Source organism: Hemitrygon akajei, chromosome 5 (assembly GCF_048418815.1).
Source record: "Hemitrygon akajei chromosome 5, sHemAka1.3, whole genome shotgun sequence".
Classification (NCBI taxonomy): Eukaryota; Metazoa; Chordata; class Chondrichthyes; order Myliobatiformes; family Dasyatidae; genus Hemitrygon; species Hemitrygon akajei.
This window is the reverse complement of record NC_133128.1, coordinates 4197556-4216301: the sequence shown is the minus strand read 5'-3', so window position 1 is coordinate 4216301 and position 18746 is coordinate 4197556. Positions and strand designations below refer to the sequence as shown.

The following is an 18746-nucleotide window of genomic DNA, read 5'->3' as shown; positions in this document are numbered from 1 at the left end:
GAATAGGTTACTGGGGATTTTGTCCCCAGATGTGTAGAGACAGACTGCAGGGGGAGGTGATCGGAATGGGGGGGGGGGTGAATAGGTTACTGGGGGATTTTGTCCCCGGGTGTGTAGAGACAGAGTGCAGGGGGAGGTGATCGGAATGGGGGGGGGGGTGAATAGGTTACTGGGGGATTTTGTCCCCGGGTGTGTAGATACAGAGTGCAGGGGGAGGTGATCGGAATGGGGGGGGTGAATAGGTTACTGGGGGATTTTATCCCGGGTGTGTAGAGACAGAGTGCAGGGGGGAGGTGATCGGAATGGGGGGGTGAATAGGTTACTGGGGGATTTTGTCCCCGGGTGTGTAGAGACAGAGTGCAGGGGGAGATGATCGGAATGGGGGGGGTGAATAGGTTACTGGGGGATTTTGTCCCCGGATGTGTAGAGACAGAATGCAGTGGGAGGTGATCGGAATGGGGGGGAGAATAGGTTACTGGGGGATTTTGTCCCCGGGTGTGTAGAGACAGAGTGCAGTGGGAGGTGATCGGAATGGGGGGGTGAATAGGTTACTGAGGGATTTTGTCCCCGGATGTGTAGAGACAGAGTGCAGGGGGAGGTGATCGGAATGGGGGGGGTGAATAGGTTACTGGGGGATTTTGTCCCCGGGTGTGTAGATACAGAGTGCAGGGGGAGGTGATCGGAATGGGGGGGGGTGAATAGGTTACTGGGGGATTTTGTCCCCCGGGTGTGTAGAGACAGAGTGCAGGGGGAGGTGATCGGAATGGGGGGTGAATAGGTTACTGGGGGATTTTGTCCCCGGGTGTGTAGAGACAGAGTGCAGGGGAAGGTGATCGGAATGGGGGGGTGAATAGGTTACTGGGGGATTTTGTCCCCGGATGTGTAGAGACAGAGTGCAGGGGGAGGTGATCGGAATGGGGGGGTGAATAGGTTACTGGGGGATTTTGTCCCCGGGTGTGTAGAGACAGAGTGCAGGGGGAGGGTGATCGGAATGGGGGGCTGAATAGGTTACTGGGGGATTTTGTCCCCGGATGTGTAGAGACAGAGTGCAGGGGGAGGTGATCGGAATGGGGGGGTGAATAGGTTACTGGGGGATTTTGTCCCCGGGTGTGTAGAGACAGAGTGCAGGGGGAGGTGATCGGAATGGGGGGGTGAATAGGTTACTGGGGGATTTTGTCCCCGGGTGTGTAGAGAGTGCAGGGGGAGGTGATCGGAATGGGGGGGTGAATAGGTTACTGGGGGATTTTGTCCCCGGGTGTGTAGAGACAGAGTGCAGGGGGAGGTGATCGGAATGGGGGGGAGAATAGGTTACTGGGGGATTTTGTCCCCGGGTGTGTAGAGACAGAGTGCAGGGGGGGGGTGAACGGAATGGGGGGGGTGAATAGGTTACTCGGGGATTTTGTCACCGGGTGTGTAGAGACAGAGTGCAGGGGGAGGTGATCGAATGGGGGGGGGTGATAGGTTACTGGGGGATTTTGTCCCCGGGTGTGTAGAGACAGAGTGCAGGGGGAGGTGATCGGACTGGGGGGGGTGAATAGGTTACTGGGGGATTTTGTCCCCGGGTGTGTAGATACAGAGTGCAGGGGGAGGTGATCGGAATGGGGGGGGGTGAATAGGTTACTGGGGGATTTTATCCCCGGGTGTGTAGAGACAGAGTGCAGGGGAGGTGATCGAATGGGGGGGTGAATAGGTTACTGGGGGATTTTGTCCCCGGGTGTGTAGAGACAGAGTGCAGGGGGAGGTGATCGGAATGGGGGGGTGAATAGGTTACTGGGGATTTTGTCCCCGGGTGTGTAGAGACAGAGTGCAGGGGGAGGTGATCGGAATGGGGGGGGTGAATAGGTTACTGGGGGATTTTGTCCCCGGGTGTGTAGAGACATAGTGCAGGGGGAGGTGATCGGAATGGGGGGGGTGAATAGGTTACTGGGGGATTTTGTCCCCGGGTGTGTAGAGACATAGTGCAGGGGGAGGTGATCGGAATGGGGGGGGTGAATAGGTTACTGGGGGATTTTGTCCCCGGGTGTGTAGAGACAGAGTGCAGGGGGAGGTGATCGGAATGGGGGGGGTGAATAGGTTACTGGGGGATTTTGTCCCGGGTGTGTAGAGACATAGTGCAGGGGGAGGTGATCGGAATGGGGGGGTGAATAGGTTACTGGGGGATTTTGTCCCCGGGTGTGTAGAGACAGAGTGCAGGGGGAGGTGATCGGAATGGGGGGGCAGAATAGGTTACTGGGGGATTTTGTCCCCGGGTGTGTAGAGACATAGTGCAGGGGGAGGTGATCGGAATGGGGGGGTGAATAGGTTACTGGGGCATTTTGTCCCCGGGTGTGTAGAGACAGAGTGCAGGGGGAGGTGATCGGAATGGGGGGGGGAGAATAGGTTACTGGGGGATTTTGTCCCCGGGTGTGTAGAGACAGAGTGCAGGGGGAGGTGATCGGAATGGGGGGGTGAATAGGTTACTGGGGGATTTTGTCCCCGGGTGTGTAGAGACAGAGTGCAGGGGGAGGTGATCGGAATGGGGGGGGGAGAATAGGTTACTGGGGGATTTTGTCCCGGGTGTGTAGAGACAGAGTGCAGTTGGAGGTGATCGGAATGGGGGGGGTGAATAGGTTACTGGGGGATTTTGTCCCCGGGTGTGTAGAGACAGAGTGCAGGGGGAGGTGATCGGAATGGGGGGGTGAATAGGTTACTGGGGGATTTTGTCCCCGGGTGTGTAGAGACAGAGTGCAGGGGGAGGTGATCGGAATGGGGGGGGTGAATAGGTTATAGGGGGGTTTTGTCCCCGGATGTGTAGAGACAGAGTGCAGGGGGGGGGGTGATCGGAATGGGGGGTGAATAGGTTACTGGGGGATTTTGTCCCCGGATGTGTAGAGACAGAGTGCAGGGGGAGGTGATCGGAATGGGGTGTGAATAGGTTACTGGGGGATTTTGTCCCCGGTTGTGTAGATACAGAGTGCAGGGGGAGGTGATCGGAATGGGGGGGGTGAATAGGTTACTGGGGGATTTTGTCCCCGGGTGTGTAGATACAGAGTGCAGGGGGAGGTGATCGGAATGGGGGGTGAATAGGTTACTGGGGGATTTTGTCCCGGTTGTGTAGATACAGAGTGCAGGGGGAGGTGATCGGAATGGGGGGGTGAATAGGTTTCTGGGGGATTTTGTCCCCGGATGTGTAGAGACAGAGTGCAGGGGGAGGTGATCGGAATGGGGGGTGAATAGGTTACTGGGGGATTTTGTCCCCGGTTGTGTAGATACAGAGTGCAGGGGGAGGTGATCGGAATGGGGGGGTGAATAGGTTACTGGGGGATTTTGTCCCCGGGTGTGTAGAGACAGAGTGCAGGGGGAGGTGATCGGAATGGGGGGGAGAATAGGTTACTGGGGGATTTTGTCCCCGGTTGTGTAGATACAGAGTGCAGGGGGAGGTGATCGGAATGGGGGGGGTGAATAGGTTACTGGGGGATTTTGTCCCCGGGTGTGTAGAGACAGAGTGCAGGGGGAGGTGATCGGAATGGGGGGGTGAATAGGTTACTGGGGGATTTTGTCCCCGGTTGTGTAGATACAGAGTGCAGGGGGAGGTGATCGGAATGGGGGGGGTGAATAGGTTACTGGGGGATTTTGTCCCCGGGTGTGTAGATACAGAGTGCAGGGGGAGGTGATCGGAATGGGGGGGGTGAATAGGTTACTGGGGGATTTTATCCCCGGGTGTGTAGAGACAGAGTGCAGTTGGAGGTGATCGGAATGGGGGGGGTGAATAGGTTACTGGGGGATTTTGTCCCCGGGTGTGTAGAGACAGAGTGCAGGGGGAGGTGATCGGAATGGGGGGCGGGGGGTGAATAGGTTACTGGGGGATTTTGTCCCCGGGCGTGTAGAGACAGAGTGCAGGGGGAGGTGATCGGAATGGGGGGGGGGGGTGAATAGGTTACTGGGGGATTTTGTCCCCGGGTGTGTAGAGACAGAGTGCAGGGGGAGGTGATCGGAATGGGGGGGGTGAATAGGTTACTGGGGGATTTTGTCCCCGGGTGTGTAGAGACAGAGTGCAGGGGGAGGTGATCGGAATGGGGGGGGGTGAATAGGTTACTGGGGATTTTGTCCCCGGGTGTGTAGAGACAGAGTGCAGGGGAGGTGATCGGAATGGGGGGGGTGAATAGGTTACTGGGGGATTTTGTCCCCGGGTGTGTAGAGACAGAGTGCAGGGGGAGGTGATCGGAATGGGGGGGGTGAATAGGTTACTGGGGGATTTTGTCCCCGGGTGTGTAGAGACAGAGTGCAGTGGGAGGTGATCGGAATGGGGGGGTGAATAGGTACTGGGGGATTTTGTCCCGGGTGTGTAGAGACAGAGTGCAGGGGGAGGTGATCGGAATGGGGGGGTGAATAGGTTACTGGGGGATTTTGTCCCCGGGGTGTGTAGAGACAGAGTGCAGGGGGAGGTGATCGGAATGGGGGGGGTGAATAGGTTACTGGGGGATTTTGTCCCGGGTGTGTAGAGACAGAGTGCAGGGGGAGGTGATCGGAATGGGGGGGGGTGAATAGGTTACTGGGGGATTTTGTCCCCAGATGTGTAGAGACAGACTGCAGGGGGAGGTGATCGGAATGGGGGGGGGGTGAATAGGTTACTGGGGGATTTTGTCCCCGGGTGTGTAGAGACAGAGTGCAGGGGGGTGGTGATCGGAATGGGGGGGTGAATAGGTTACTGGGGGATTTTGTCCCCAGATGTGTAGAGACAGACTGCAGGGGGAGGTGATCGGATGGGGGGGGGGTGAATAGGTTACTGGGGGATTTTGTCCCCGGGTGTGTAGAGACAGAGTGCAGGGGGAGGTGATCGGAATGGGGGGGGGGGTGAATAGGTTACTGGGGGATTTTGTCCCCGGGTGTGTAGAGACAGAGTGCAGGGGGAGGTGATCGGAATGGGGGGGTGAATAGGTTACTGGGGGATTTTGTCCCCAGATGTGTAGAGACAGACTGCAGGGGGAGGTGATCGGAATGGGGGGGGGGTGAATAGGTTACTGGGGGATTTTGTCCCCGGGTGTGTAGAGACAGAGTGCAGGGGGAGGTGATCGGAATGGGGGGGGGGGTGAATAGGTTACTGGGGGATTTTGTCCCCGGGTGTGTAGAGACAGAGTGCAGGGGGAGGTGATCGGAATGGGGGGGGGGTGAATAGGTTACTGGGGGATTTTGTCCCCGGGTGTGTAGATACAGAGTGCAGGGGGAGGTGATCGGAATGGGGGGGGTGAATAGGTTACTGGGGGATTTTATCCCCGGGTGTGTAGAGACAGAGTGCAGGGGGAGGTGATCGGAATGGGGGGGGTGAATAGGTTACTGGGGGATTTTGTCCCCGGGTGTGTAGAGACAGAGTGCAGGGGGAGGTGATCGGAATGGGGGGGGGGGTGAATAGGTTACTGGGGGATTTTGTCCCCGGGTGTGTAGATACAGAGTGCAGGGGGAGGTGATCGGAATGGGGGGTGAATAGGTTACTGGGGGATTTTGTCCCCGGGTGTGTAGAGACAGAGTGCAGGGGGAGGTGATCGGAATGGGGGGGGGTGAATAGGTTACTGGGGGATTTTGTCCGCGGGTGTGTAGAGACAGAGTGCAGGGGGAGGTGATCGGAATGGGGGGGGGTGAATAGGTTACTGGGGGATTTTGTCCCCGGATGTGTAGATACAGAGTGCAGTGGGAGGTGATCGGAATGGGGGGGTGAATAGGTTACTGGGGGATTTTGTCCCCGGGTGTGTAGAGACAGAGTGCAGGGGGAGGTGATCGGAATGGGGGGGGTGAATAGGTTACTGGGGGATTTTGTCCCCGGGTGTGTAGAGACAGAGTGCAGGGGGAGGTGATCGGAATGGGGGGGTGAATAGGTTACTGGGGGATTTTGTCCCCGGGTGTGTAGATACAGAGTGCAGGGGGAGGTGATCGGAATGGGGGGGGGGAGAATAGGTTACTGGGGGATTTTGTCCCCGGGTGTGTAGAGACAGAGTGCAGGGGGAGGTGATCGGAATGGGGGGGGGTGAATAGGTTACTGGGGGATTTTGTCCGCGGGTGTGTAGAGACAGAGTGCAGGGGGAGGTGATCGGAATGGGGGGGGTGAATAGGTTACTGGGGGATTTTGTCCCCGGGTGTGTAGAGACAGAGTGCAGGGGGAGGTGATCGGAATGGGGGGGGGGGTGAATAGGTTACTGGGGATTTTGTCCCCGGGTGTGTAGAGACAGAGTGCAGGGGGAGGTGATCGGAATGGGGGGGTGAATAGGTTACTGGGGGATTTTGTCCCCGGATGTGTAGAGACAGAGTGCAGGGGAGGTGATCGGAATGGGGGGGTGAATAGGTTACTGGGGGATTTTGTCCCCGGGTGTGTAGAGACAGAGTGCAGGGGGAGGGTGATCGGAATGGGGGGGTGAATAGGTTACTGGGGGATTTTGTCCCCGGATGTGTAGAGACAGAGTGCAGGGGGAGGTGATCGGAATGGGGGGGTGAATAGGTTACTGGGGGATTTTGTCCCCGGGTGTGTAGAGACAGAGTGCAGGGGGAGGTGATCGGAATGGGGGGGTGAATAGGTTACTGGGGGATTTTGTCCCCGGGTGTGTAGAGAGTGCAGGGGGAGGTGATCGGAATGGGGGGGTGAATAGGTTACTGGGGGATTTTGTCCCCGGGTGTGTAGAGACAGAGTGCAGGGGGAGGTGATCGGAATGGGGGGGGTGAATAGGTTACTGGGGGATTTTGTCCCCGGGTGTTTAGAGAGTGCGGGGGGGGGGTGATCGGAATGGGGGGGTGAATAGGTTACTGGGGGATTTTGTCCCCGGGTGTGTAGAGACAGAGTGCAGGGGGAGGTGATCGGAATGGGGGGGGGGGTGAATAGGTTACTGGGGGATTTTGTCCCCGGGTGTGTAGAGACATAGTGCAGGGGGAGGTGATCGGAATGGGGGGGGGGGGTGAATAGGTTACTGGGGGATTTTGTCCCCGGGTGTGTAGATACAGAGTGCAGGGGGGGGTGATCGGAATGGGGGGGGTGAATAGGTTACTGGGGGATTTTGTCCCCGGGTGTGTAGAGACAGAGTGCAGGGGGAGGTGATCGGAATGGGGGGGGTGAATAGGTTACTGGGGGATTTTGTCCCCGGATGTGTAGATACAGAGTGCGGGGGGGGTGATCGGAATGGGGGGGGTGAATAGGTTACTGGGGGATTTTGTCCCCGGGTGTGTAGAGACAGAGTGCAGGGGGAGGTGATCGGAATGAGGGTGTGAATAGGTTACTGGGGGATTTTGTCCCCGGGTGTGTAGAGACAGAGTGCAGTGGGAGGTGATCGGAATGGGGGGGTGAATAGGTTACTGGGGGATTTTGTCCCCGGGTGTGTAGAGACAGAGTGCAGGGGGAGGTGATCGGAATGGGGGGGGTGAATAGGTTACTGGGGGATTTTGTCCCCGGATGTGTAGATACAGAGTGCGGGGGGGGTGATCGGAATGGGGGGGGTGAATAGGTTACTGGGGGATTTTGTCCCCGGGTGTGTAGAGACAGAGTGCAGTTGGAGGTGATCGGAATGGGGGGGGGTGAATAGGTTACTGGGGGATTTTGTCCCCGGGTGTGTAGAGACAGAGTGCAGTGGGAGGTGATCGGAATGGGGGGGTGAATAGGTTACTGGGGGATTTTGTCCCCGGGTGTGTAGAGACAGAGTGCAGGGGGAGGTGATCGGAATGGGGGGGTGAATAGGTTACTGGGGGGATTTTGTCCCTGGGTGTGTAGAGACAGAGTGCAGGGGGAGGTGATCGGAATGGGGGGGGGGTGAATAGGTTACTGGGGGATTTTGTCCCCGGGTGTGTAGAGACAGAGTGCAGGGGGAGGTGATCGGAATGGGGGGTGAATAGGTTACTGGGGGATTTTGTCCCCGGGTGTGTAGATACAGAGTGCAGGGGGAGGTGATCGGAATGGGGGGGGGGGTGAATAGGTTACTGGGGGATTTTGTCCCCAGATGTGTAGATACAGAGTGCAGGGGGAGGTGATCGGAATGGGGGGGGTGAATAGGTTACTGGGGGATTTTGTCCCCGGGTGTGTAGAGACAGAGTGCAGGGGGAGGTGATCGGAATGGGTGGGGGGGTGAATAGGTTACTGGGGGATTTTGTCCCCGGATGTGTAGAGACAGAGTGCAGGGGGAGGTGATCGGAATGGGGGGGTGAAATAGGTTACTGGGGGATTTTGTCCCCGGGTGTGTAGAGACAGAGTGCAGGGGGAGGTGATCGGAATGGGGGGGGTGAATAGGTTACTGGGGGATTTTGTCCCCGGGTGTGTAGATACAGAGTGCAGTGGGAGGTGATCGGAATGGGGGGGGAGATAGGTTACTGGGGGATTTTGTCCCCGGTGTGTAGAGACAGAGTGCAGTGGGAGGTGATCGGAATGGGGGGGTGAATAGGTTACTGGGGGATTTTGTCCCCGGGTGTGTAGAGACAGAGTGCAGGTGGAGGTGATTGAAATGGGGGGGAGAATAGGTTACTCAAGTCAAGTCAAGTCACTTTTATGATCATTTCGACCATAACTGCTGGTACAGTACATAGTAAAAATTAGATAACGTTTTTCAGGACCATGGTGTTACATGACACAGTATAAAAACTAGACTGAACTACACAAAAAAAAACAACACAGAGAAAGCTACACTAGACTACAGACCTACACTGGACTGCATAAAGTGCACAAAACACTGCAGGCATTACAATAAATAATAAACAGGACAATAGGGCAAGGTGTCAGTTCAGGCTTTGGGTATTGAGGAGTCTGATAGCTTGGAGGAAGAAACTGTTACATAGTCTGGTCGTGAGAGCCCGAATGCTTCGGAGCCTTTTCCCAGACGGCAGGAGGGAGAAGAGTTGGTATGAGGGGTGCGTGGGGTCCTTCATAATGCTGTTTCCTTTGTGGATGCTGCGTGTAGTGTAAATGTCCGTGATGGCGGGAAGAGAGACCCCGATGATCTTCTCAGAAATGCACTTTCCTCAGCCTTCGCAGAAAGTAGAGACGCTGCTGGGCTTTCTTTGCTATGGAGCTGGTGTTGAGGGACCAGGCGAGATTCTCCGCCAGGTGAACACCAAGAAATTTGGTGCTCTTTACGATCTCTACCAAGGAGCCATCGATGTTCAGCGGGGAGTGGTCGCTCCGTGCCCTCCTGAAGTCAACAACCATCTCTTTTGTTTTGTTCACATTCAGAGACAGGTTGTTGGCTCTGCACCAGTCCGTTAGTCGCTGCACCTCCTCTCTGTAAGCTGACTCGTCGTTCTTGCTGATGAGACCCACCACGGTCGTGTCATCGGCGAACTTGATGATGTGGTTTGAGCTGTGTGTTGCAGCACAGTCGTGGGTCAGCAGAGTGAACAGCAGTGGACTGAGTACACAGCCCTGGGGGGCCCCCGTGCTCAGTGTGATGGTGTTGGAGATGCTGCTCCCGATTCGGACTGACTGAGGTCTCCCAGTCAGGAAGTCTAGGATTCAGTTGCAGAGGGAGGTGTTCAGGCCCAGTAGGCTCAGCTTTCCAGTCAGTTTCTGAGGGATGATTGTGTTGAATGCTGAACTAAAGTCTATGAACAGCATCCGAACGTATGTGCCTTTTTTGTCCAGGTGGGTTAGGGCCAGGTGGAGGGTGGTGGCAATGGCGTCATCTGTTGAGCGGTTGGGACGGTACACAAACTGCAGGGGGTCCAGTGAGGGGGGCAGCAGGGTCTTGATATGCCTCATGACGAGCCTCTCGAAACACTTCATGATGATGGATGTAAGTGCAACGGGACGGTAGTCATTTAGTCATTGTGAATGCATGTGTGTCTGCGTTTGTGTGTGTGTTTGTGTGTGCCTACGTTTGCGTGTGTGTGTCTGCGTGTTTGTGTCTGTGTCTGTTTGTGTGTGTGTGTGTGTGTGTGTGTGTGTGTGTGTGTGTGTGTGTGTGTGTGTGTGTGTGTGTGTGTGTTGTACCTGTACCCCAATGGCATCGGCTGGGAAGATTGTAGAATATTTGAACAGGATGACCGGTTGTACTGAGTGGAGGAATGTCGAGTGTGTATCGGGGATTACAGTCTCGATATCTGCTCAGAGACTGGCGAAATAGAGCTGAAAACTCACAGTAACGGGAAATATTGCTGATTATATCAGCGCAGGGACTGGGGATAATGCATTGGGAGCTATTTCAGCTCAAGAAGGGGCTTAAGGAATGGATTAACTAGCAGATAATTAGGAATGAGTTTAAGTATGGATTCTATGAATGGATTGCTGAGAGATGAAGAGGCAAGGATCGATAGGAATGGAATTGGAGGAGAGGTGACTGTAATGGGATTGGATGTTAATGCACAAACAGCTCCGGGTGATGGAATCAACAGCGATGGCTATGTGGATTGGAGAACTCTGGGCAGAGAGACCATCAACAGGATGGAGAGGGACAGGATGGACGGTGAGAGGGACAGGTGCAGAGGGAGGGTCGTGAGGTTCACTGAGACTTTGGGAGGGCAAGAGGCATGTCGGGACAGAAGAAGGGAGAGGAGGGAATGGGAGGGTGGGATGGCGAGTGGGGTCAGGTCCCGAGGAAAGGTCAGGAGGGCCACAGAGACTTCAGAAGGGCAGAAAGGAGACAGGAGGTTCTAAGATTCGAAGATGTGAGAGGACACAGGGAGGGAGATCAGCTCGTGGTGCCAAACCATTGTCTCAACAGAAGATTTGACCTCCTGATTCAGACGCCACCTTTATGCACAGTTCCTTCAGGAGTTCCTGATAAACTCACTGGAATGTCAGTGATGTTCATAAACCTGGCCTATATTGCCACGAGATGAGGAGATTGGGAGGAAGAGGGTGGGGGAGGATGTCCAAGCAGCTACTTTCTCAGCTCTGGGGGATCACAATCCCAAGGGAATTCTTCCTACAGGGTCCGCGGAAGTCTGCAGCGCTCTCTGAGAAAGGACACTGGGCGTCGATTGAAGTGTCCAAGACTGAGAGGTGCTCAGTCTCCTCTTGGTGCTGGTTAAGGTGGAGGGTGGAAGGGGGTAAATGGCATATTCCTGCTGCCCTCCTTACACAAAGGGACAACATCAGCTCTCATCCAGACTTCTGGTTGTGGCTAATAAATAAAACGGATTTGACCTCACAATCTACCTCATTGTGACCTTGCCCATTACTGCCCACCTGCGTTGCACTCTCTCTGTAACTGTAACACTTCATTCTGTTACCTCAATGCACCGTGTAATGACCTGGTCATTACTGTATGAACAGTATGCAAGACTGTTTTTCATTGTGTTGCACTACATGCGACAATCCTCATCACCATCATTATGCGCCACATCGTATGACGTGGATGATCATGGTCTCATGACCATGGTTGTTCTTGACAAATATTTCTACTGAAGTGGTTTGCCATTGCCTTCTGGACAGCGTCTTTACTAGACGGGTGACCCCAGCCACTATCAATACTCTTCAGAGACTATCTGCCTGGCGTCAGTGGTTGCATAACCAGGACTTGTGATATGGTACCAATGACGTAGGAAGGAAAAGCAAAGAGGTCCTGAAAAGAGAATTTAGAGAGCTAGGTAGAAAGCTGAGAAGCAGGACCTCCCGGGTGGTAATTTCTGGATTGCTGCCGGTGCCACGTGTCTGTGAGGGCAGAAACAGGATGGTCTGGCAGTTTATTGCGAGGCTGAAACGCTGGTGCAGGGGGCAGGGCTTCAGGTTCTTGGATCATTGGGATCTCTTGTGGGGGAAAGTGACAGTTTGTATCTAAATCCAAGGGGAGTCCAATATTCTCAGGGCAGGTTTATTAGAGGTGTTGGGGAGCGTTTAAACTAGGGGGCTGGCAGGAGGGTGGGAACTTGAGTGACAGGATGGATGGTAAAGAAGCATGCAGTCCGACTGTCAGGAAGGGCCTGCAGGTGACAGGACAAAATTGCAGCCAGCAGGGTGAGTATCAGTGCATTAGGGATGCAGAATCAGAAAGAGTAGCAAGTACAGTATTGAAAATGCACAGAGTATGAGAAATAAGGTGGATGCTCTTTTACAGATCATTGGGTATGATGTTGGAGAGGAGGGTGGGGGGCATTACTGGAAGTTTGAGAAATTGATGTTCATGCATCAGGTTGGAGGCTACGCAGAAGGAATATAAGGTGTTGTTCCTCCAACCTGAATGTGGCCTCATCGCGACAGTAGAGGAGGCCATGGAGAGACATGCCTAATTGGCCTATAATTTCCTTTCATTTGCCTCTCTGCCTTCTTAAAGAGTGGAGTGACATTTGCAATCTTCCAGAACGATTCCAGGATCTAGTGATTCTTGAAAGATCATTACTAATACCCCCACAATCTCTTCAGCCACCTCTTTCACAAGCTTGGGGTGTAAACCATCTGGTCCAGGTGACTTATCTACTGTCAGATCTTTAAGCTTCCCAAACACCTTCTTTTCTTAATAGTAACTACATTCACTCCTGTACCCTGACACTCTCAAATTTTTGGCATCCTGCTAGTGTCTTCCACAGTGAAGTTTGATGCAAGATACTTATTAACCATTTCTTTGCTCCCCATTACTATCTCTCCAGTGTCAATTTCCAGTGGTCCCATATCCACTCTCACCTCGCTTTTACATTTTATATACTGCAGCTGAAAAGACTTTTGATGTCCTCTTTGATATTATTGGCTAGTTTGCCTTCATATTTCATCTTTTCTCTCCTTTTGGATTTTTAGTCTACTGTTGGTTCTTAAAAGCTCCTAATCCTTTAACTTCCCAGTAATATTTGGTCTATTACATGCCTCTCTCTGTTTTGCTTTTCTGCTGTTTTTGACTTCTCTTGTCAGTCATGGTTGCCTCAACTTCCCTTTGGAATACTTCTTCATCTTTGGGATGTATCTACCCTGTGCCTTTTGAATTGCCCCCAGAAACTCCAGCCATTATTGTTCTGCCACCATCCCTGCTAGTGACCCCTTCCAATCAACTTTGGCCAGTTCCTCTCATGCCTCTGTAATTCCCTTTACTCCACTCTAATACTGATACATCCAACTTCATCTTCTTCCTGTCATGGTCTAGAGTTTCAGTTATATTTTTAGACCAGACATCAGAATGGGAAAGAAACATGATCTAAGTGACTTTGACTGTGGAATGATTGTTGGTGCCAGGTGGAGTGGTTTAAATATCTCAGGAACTGCTGATCTCCTGAGATTTTCACATACAACAGTCTCTGAAGTTCACAGAGAATGTATGAAAAACAAAAAACATCCAGAGAGCAACAGTTCTGTGGGTGAAAACACCCTGTTAATGAGAGAGGTCAGAGGAGGATGGCAAGACTGGCTCAAGCTGACAGGAAGGTGACGGTAACTCAGATAACCACACGTTCCAACAGTGGTGTGCAGGAGAGCATCCCTCAATGTACAACATGTCGAGCCTTGAAGTGGATGGGCAACAACAGCAGAAGACCACGGACACACACTCAGTGGTCAGTTTATTAGGTAGGGGGGGTACTGAATGAAGTAGTCACTGTGTTTATATTAAACGGTAGCATAGTGGTTAGAGCCACACTATTACATCTCAGGCGTTAGAGTTCAAGTTCAACTCCAGAGCTGTCTGTAAGTTTTTATGGGTTTCCTCCCACAGTCCAAAGCTGTATGGGTTAGAATTGTAAATTGTCCCAGTGTCAGGCTAGATTAAATAGGTGGGTTGCTGGGGTGGTCTAGCTTGTTGTATCTCTAAATAAAGATATAAAACTACAATACAGCCGATCTTTCTTTCCCTCTTGGAGAGACATTGGATGCACAGGCTGGTGGCGGGTGGGGGAAGCGGGGTGTGTGTTGCTGAGACAGTGGAAGGTGACAGCACTTACACTGAATGTTCAGGATTTGTGTGGCCACCTGTGGCGATGATCTGAGTGATTCGTGGTCCACGCTACACCTCACGGCCACACCGTCATCATCTCGATCCACTGGGAGCCTCAGGGTGCTACGGACAGTGAATGTCTTCCCCTTGGAGTCAGGCTCTTTCGTAGAGGGCACACCTGGAAGAGAAGGGTCACACAATCGGTCGCAGCTCTTCTCCCAGAGCAAGATTAACACATAGACAACAACTTCAAAGTCAAAGTACTATGTAATTAATTCATTCAATAATCAATGATCTTTTTATTCTTTCCTTTTGAATTTGCACAGTTTGTTGTCTGGTTGTGTGTCTGTCCTGCTGGGTGTTGGGTCTATTGTGTTTCTTGTGTTTACTGTGAATATCCATTAGAAACGGAATCCCAGGCCTGAAATACAGGTACTTTGATAATAAACTTACTTTGAAAGTAATTATATATGCTGTCGTATATTACTCTGAAACTCATTTTCTTGCAGGCATTTACAGGAAATAAAGACATACAATAGAGCAAAAGGATCTAGTGCTTTCCCAAAGTACATGACAAATGAACTTTGCTCGGGCTTCCAGCCGGGTAAAGGCATCAATCTTCACCAGTGTTTCAGTTACAAGCTCTGCATCTTCATCAGGGATGATGCCTGGGTATGTCTAGTCCGGTGGGATTTATACCCCATTGCCCATCCCTCCCGATTGGTTAGCCCTGATCTAATCTGGTTTCTGCTGTTCCACCTTGTTTACAATTGATTTCCAGTTCTTATTTAGGATGAGAGAAACCATAGTCTTTATTAAATTCTTTTCCTCTAGTTTTATTTCAAGGTTTTCCTTTACCAGGCAGTCACAAAAGTCTTGTTTGTCTATTTGTAGTGAAGTAATTGTGTTTGCCACTGATTTGTATATATTGTATAGCACCGATATTTGTAATAAAGGATTTTGTAATAAAAAAATTTTTTTTAAAAAGGGCAGGGACAGTTAGATACAGAGTGAAGCTCCCTCTACACTGTCCCATCACACACTCCCAGGGCAGGGACGGTCAGATACAGAGTGAGGCTCCCTCTACACTGTCCCATCACACACTCCCAGGGCAGGGACAGTCAGATACAGAGTGAGGCTCCCTCTACACTGTCCCATCACACACTCCCAGGGCAGGGACAGTTAGATACAGAGTGAAGCTCCCTTTACACTGTCCCATCACACACTCCCAGGACAGGGACAGTTAGATACTGAGTGAAGCTCCCTCTACACTGTCCCATCACACAGTCCCAGGGCAGGGATGGTCAGACACAGAGTGAGGCTCCCTCTACACTGTCCCATCACACACTCCCAGGGCAGGGACGGTCAGATACAGAGTGAGGCTCCCTCTACACTGTCCCATCACACACTCCCAGGGCAGGGACAGTCAGATACAGAGTGAGGCTCCCTCTACACTGTCCCATCACACACTCCCAGGGCAGGGACAGTTAGATACAGAGTGAAGCTCCCTTTACACTGTCCCATCACACACTCCCAGGACAGGGACAGTTAGATACTGAGTGAAGCTCCCTCTACACTGTCCCATCACACAGTCCCAGGGCAGGGATGGTCAGACACAGAGTGAGGCTCCCTCTACACTGTCCCATCACACAGTCCCAGGGCAGGGACGGTCAGACACAGAGTGAGGCTCCCTCTACACTGTCCCATCACACAGTCCCAGGGCAGGGACGGTCAGACACAGAGTGAGGCTCCCTCTACACTGTCCCATCACACACTCCCAGGGCAGGGACAGTTAGATACAGAGTGAAGCTCCCTCTACACTGTCCCATCACACACTCCCAGAACAGGGACAGTTAGATACAGAGTGAGGCTCCCTCTACACTGTCCCATCACACACTCCCAGGACAGGGACAGTCAGATACAGAGTGAAGCTCCCTCTACACTGTCCCATCACACACTCCCAGGGCAGGGACAGTCAGATACAGAGTGAAGCTCCCTCTACACTGTCCCATCACACACTCCCAGGACAGGGACAGTCAGATACAGAGTGAAGCTCCCTCTACACTGGCCCATCACACACTCCCAGGCAGGGACAGTCAGATACAGAGTGAAGCTCCCTCTACACTGTCCCATCACACACTCCCAGGCAGGGACAGTCAGATACAGAGTGAAGCTCCCTCTACACTGTCCCATCACACACTCCCAGGACAGGGACAGTCAGATACAGAGTGAAGCTCCCTCTACACTGTCCCATCACACACTCCCAGGGCAGGGACAGTTAGATACAGAGTGAAGCTCCCTCTACACTGTCCCATCACACACTCCCAGGACAGGGACAGTCAGATACAGAGTGAAGCTCCCTCTACACTGTCCCATCACACACTCCCAGGGCAGGGACAGTTAGATACAGAGTGAAGCTCCCTCTACACTGTCCCATCACACACTCCCAGGGCATCTTTGCACTAAAGTCTTGTTTTGCACAGACTTTCTTCACTTTCTTGTATAATTTATGTTCGCCCACACGGGCAGAATGCAGAAGGAGCTCAGCAGGTCGGGCAGCAGCTATGGAGGAGAATAAGAATTGATGTTTCAGGCTGAGACCCGTTATCAGGATTGGAAAGGAAAGGGGTTATCACTTCCCCTGGCTCCCCTCTCAGCCCTTCTCTGTTCCTCACCTGCCCCTCACCTTCCCCTGCTCCTTCCCTTTAATCTATCGGTTGTTAACGCAAACAACACATTACACTGCAATGTGCACGTGACAAAAAAACTTGAATCTTGTACCTTGGTCTGCTCTTCTTTCCTATCAGATTTCTTCACCCTTCCACCTATTACTTCCCAGTTTCTCACTTCACCCCACCCCCCTTCACTCTCACTTGCCATCTTGTACTCCTTCCCTCTCCCCACCTTTTTATTTTGGTGTCTTCCCTCTCTTCCTTTCCAGCCCTGATGAAGAGTCTCAGCTCGAAAGTGTTTATTCCTCTCCATAGATACTGCCTGATCTGCTGTATTCCTCCAGCATTTGATGCATTTTACCCTGGATTTAAGACCATAAGGCTATAAGATATAGGAGCAGACACAGGCCATTTGGCCCATTGAGTTTGCTCTGCTGTTCAATCATGGGCTGATCCAATTCTTCCAGTCATCCCCACTCCCCTGCCTTCTCCCCATACCCATTGATGTCCTGACTAATCAAGAGCCTATCTATCTCTGCCTTAAATACACCCAATGATTTGCCCTCTACAGCTGCTCATGGCAACAAATTCCACAGATTTACCACCCTCTGACTGAATTTCTCCGCATCTCTGTTCTAAATGGACGTCCTTCATTCCTGAAGTCGTGCCCTCTTGTCCTAGAATCCCCTACCATGGGCAATAACTTTGCCATATCTAATCTCTTCAGGTCTTTTAACATTTGGAATGCATATTTTCAACTCCAGAGGAAGTACAGTGCAGGTGGACAAGTAATGTGCCAGGGATAGTGGGATGAAGAGTTCACCTTTAACATTCTGTTCAAGAGATTGAGATAAAATGAGTTTTAGTTGTCTAAAGTACATCAAACCACACAGTGAAATGCATCAGTTTGTGTCAATGACCAACACAGTAAGAGGGTACACTGGGGGCAGCCCGCAAGGTGCCAACATAGCATGTCCATAGCTCGCCGACCCTCAGCCATGCATATTCTTCGGACTGTGAGAAGAAACCAATTGCCTGGTGCAAGCCCGTGGCCCCAGGGGAGAACGTACAAACTCTATACACAGCAGTGGGAATTGATTGCTGGTGCTGCCCAGTGACTGTGCTCGCGTTCCTGCTCAGGCGCTGTGAGCCTTATAAAAGCTGTCCTCTAGCCTGGCAGTCCGCGGAGAGGGGGCTGGGTGGGTGGGGGGCAGAGAGAGTGTCTGTGATCACACTGGCTGCTTTACCGAGGCAGGGTCCGTGGAGAGGGGGCTGGGTGGGGGCAGAGAGGGGGCTGGGTGGGGGCAGAGAGGGGGCTGGGTGGGTGGGGGCAGAGAGAGTGTCTGTGATCACACTGGCTGCTTTACCGAGGCAGGGTCCGCGGAGAGGGGGCTGGGTGGGTGGGTGGGGGGCAGAGAGAGTGTCTGTGATCACACCGGGTGCTTTACCGAGGCAGGGTCCGCGGAGAGGGGGCTGGGTGGGTGGGTGGGGGGCAGAGAGAGTGTCTGTGATCACACTGGCTGCTTTACTGAGGCAGGGTCCGCGGAGAGGGGGCTGGGTGGGGGCAGAGAGAGTGTCTGTGATCACGCTGGCTGCTTTACTGAGGCAGGGTCCATGGAGAGGGGGCTGGGTGGGGGCAGAGAGGGGGCTGGGTGGGGGCAGAGAGGGGGCTGGGTGGGGGCAGAGAGAGTGTCTGTGATCACACTGGCTGCTTTACCGAGGCAGGGTCCGCGGAGAGGGGGCTGGGTGGGTGGGTGGGGGCAGAGAGAGTGTCTGTGATCACACTGGCTGCTTTACTGAGGCAGGGTCCGCGGAGAGGGGGCTGGGTGGGTGGGTGGGGGCAGAGAGAGTTTCTGTGATCACACTGGCTGCTTTACTGAGGCAGGGTCCGCGGAGAGGGGGCTGGGCGGGTGGGTGGGGGCAGAGAGAGTTTCTGTGATCACACTGGCTGCTTTACTGAGGCAGGGTCCGCGGAGAGGGGGCTGTGTGGGGGCAGAGAGGGGGCTGGGTGGGGGCAGAGAGGGGGCTGGGTGGGTGGGTGGGGGCAGAGAGAGTGTCTGTGATCACACTGGCTGCTTTACTGAGGCAGGGTCCGCGGAGAGGGGGCTGGGTGGGTGGGTGGGGGGCAGAGAGAGTGTCTGTGATCACACTGGCTGCTTTACTGAGGCAGGGTCCGCGGAGAGGGGGCTGTGTGGGGGCAGAGAGGGGGCTGGGTGGGGGCAGAGAGGGGGCTGGGTGGGTGGGTGGGGGCAGAGAGAGTGTCTGTGATCACACTGGCTGCTTT

At 53.3% G+C, this 18746-nt stretch overlaps 1 protein-coding gene across 3 annotated transcripts in view; it reads right to left on the bottom strand.

The window, feature by feature from the left end:
• cadm2b (cell adhesion molecule 2b) overlaps positions 1–18746 on the bottom strand; it is a 276056-nt gene that overhangs the window by 110169 nt on the left and 147141 nt on the right. For all 3 annotated transcript variants that reach the window (XM_073044751.1, XM_073044752.1, XM_073044753.1), the window contains exon 4: positions 13798–13968. In XM_073044751.1, coding sequence (XP_072900852.1) covers positions 13798–13968 — 171 coding nt within the window. The remainder of the gene's footprint in view (positions 1–13797; positions 13969–18746) is intronic.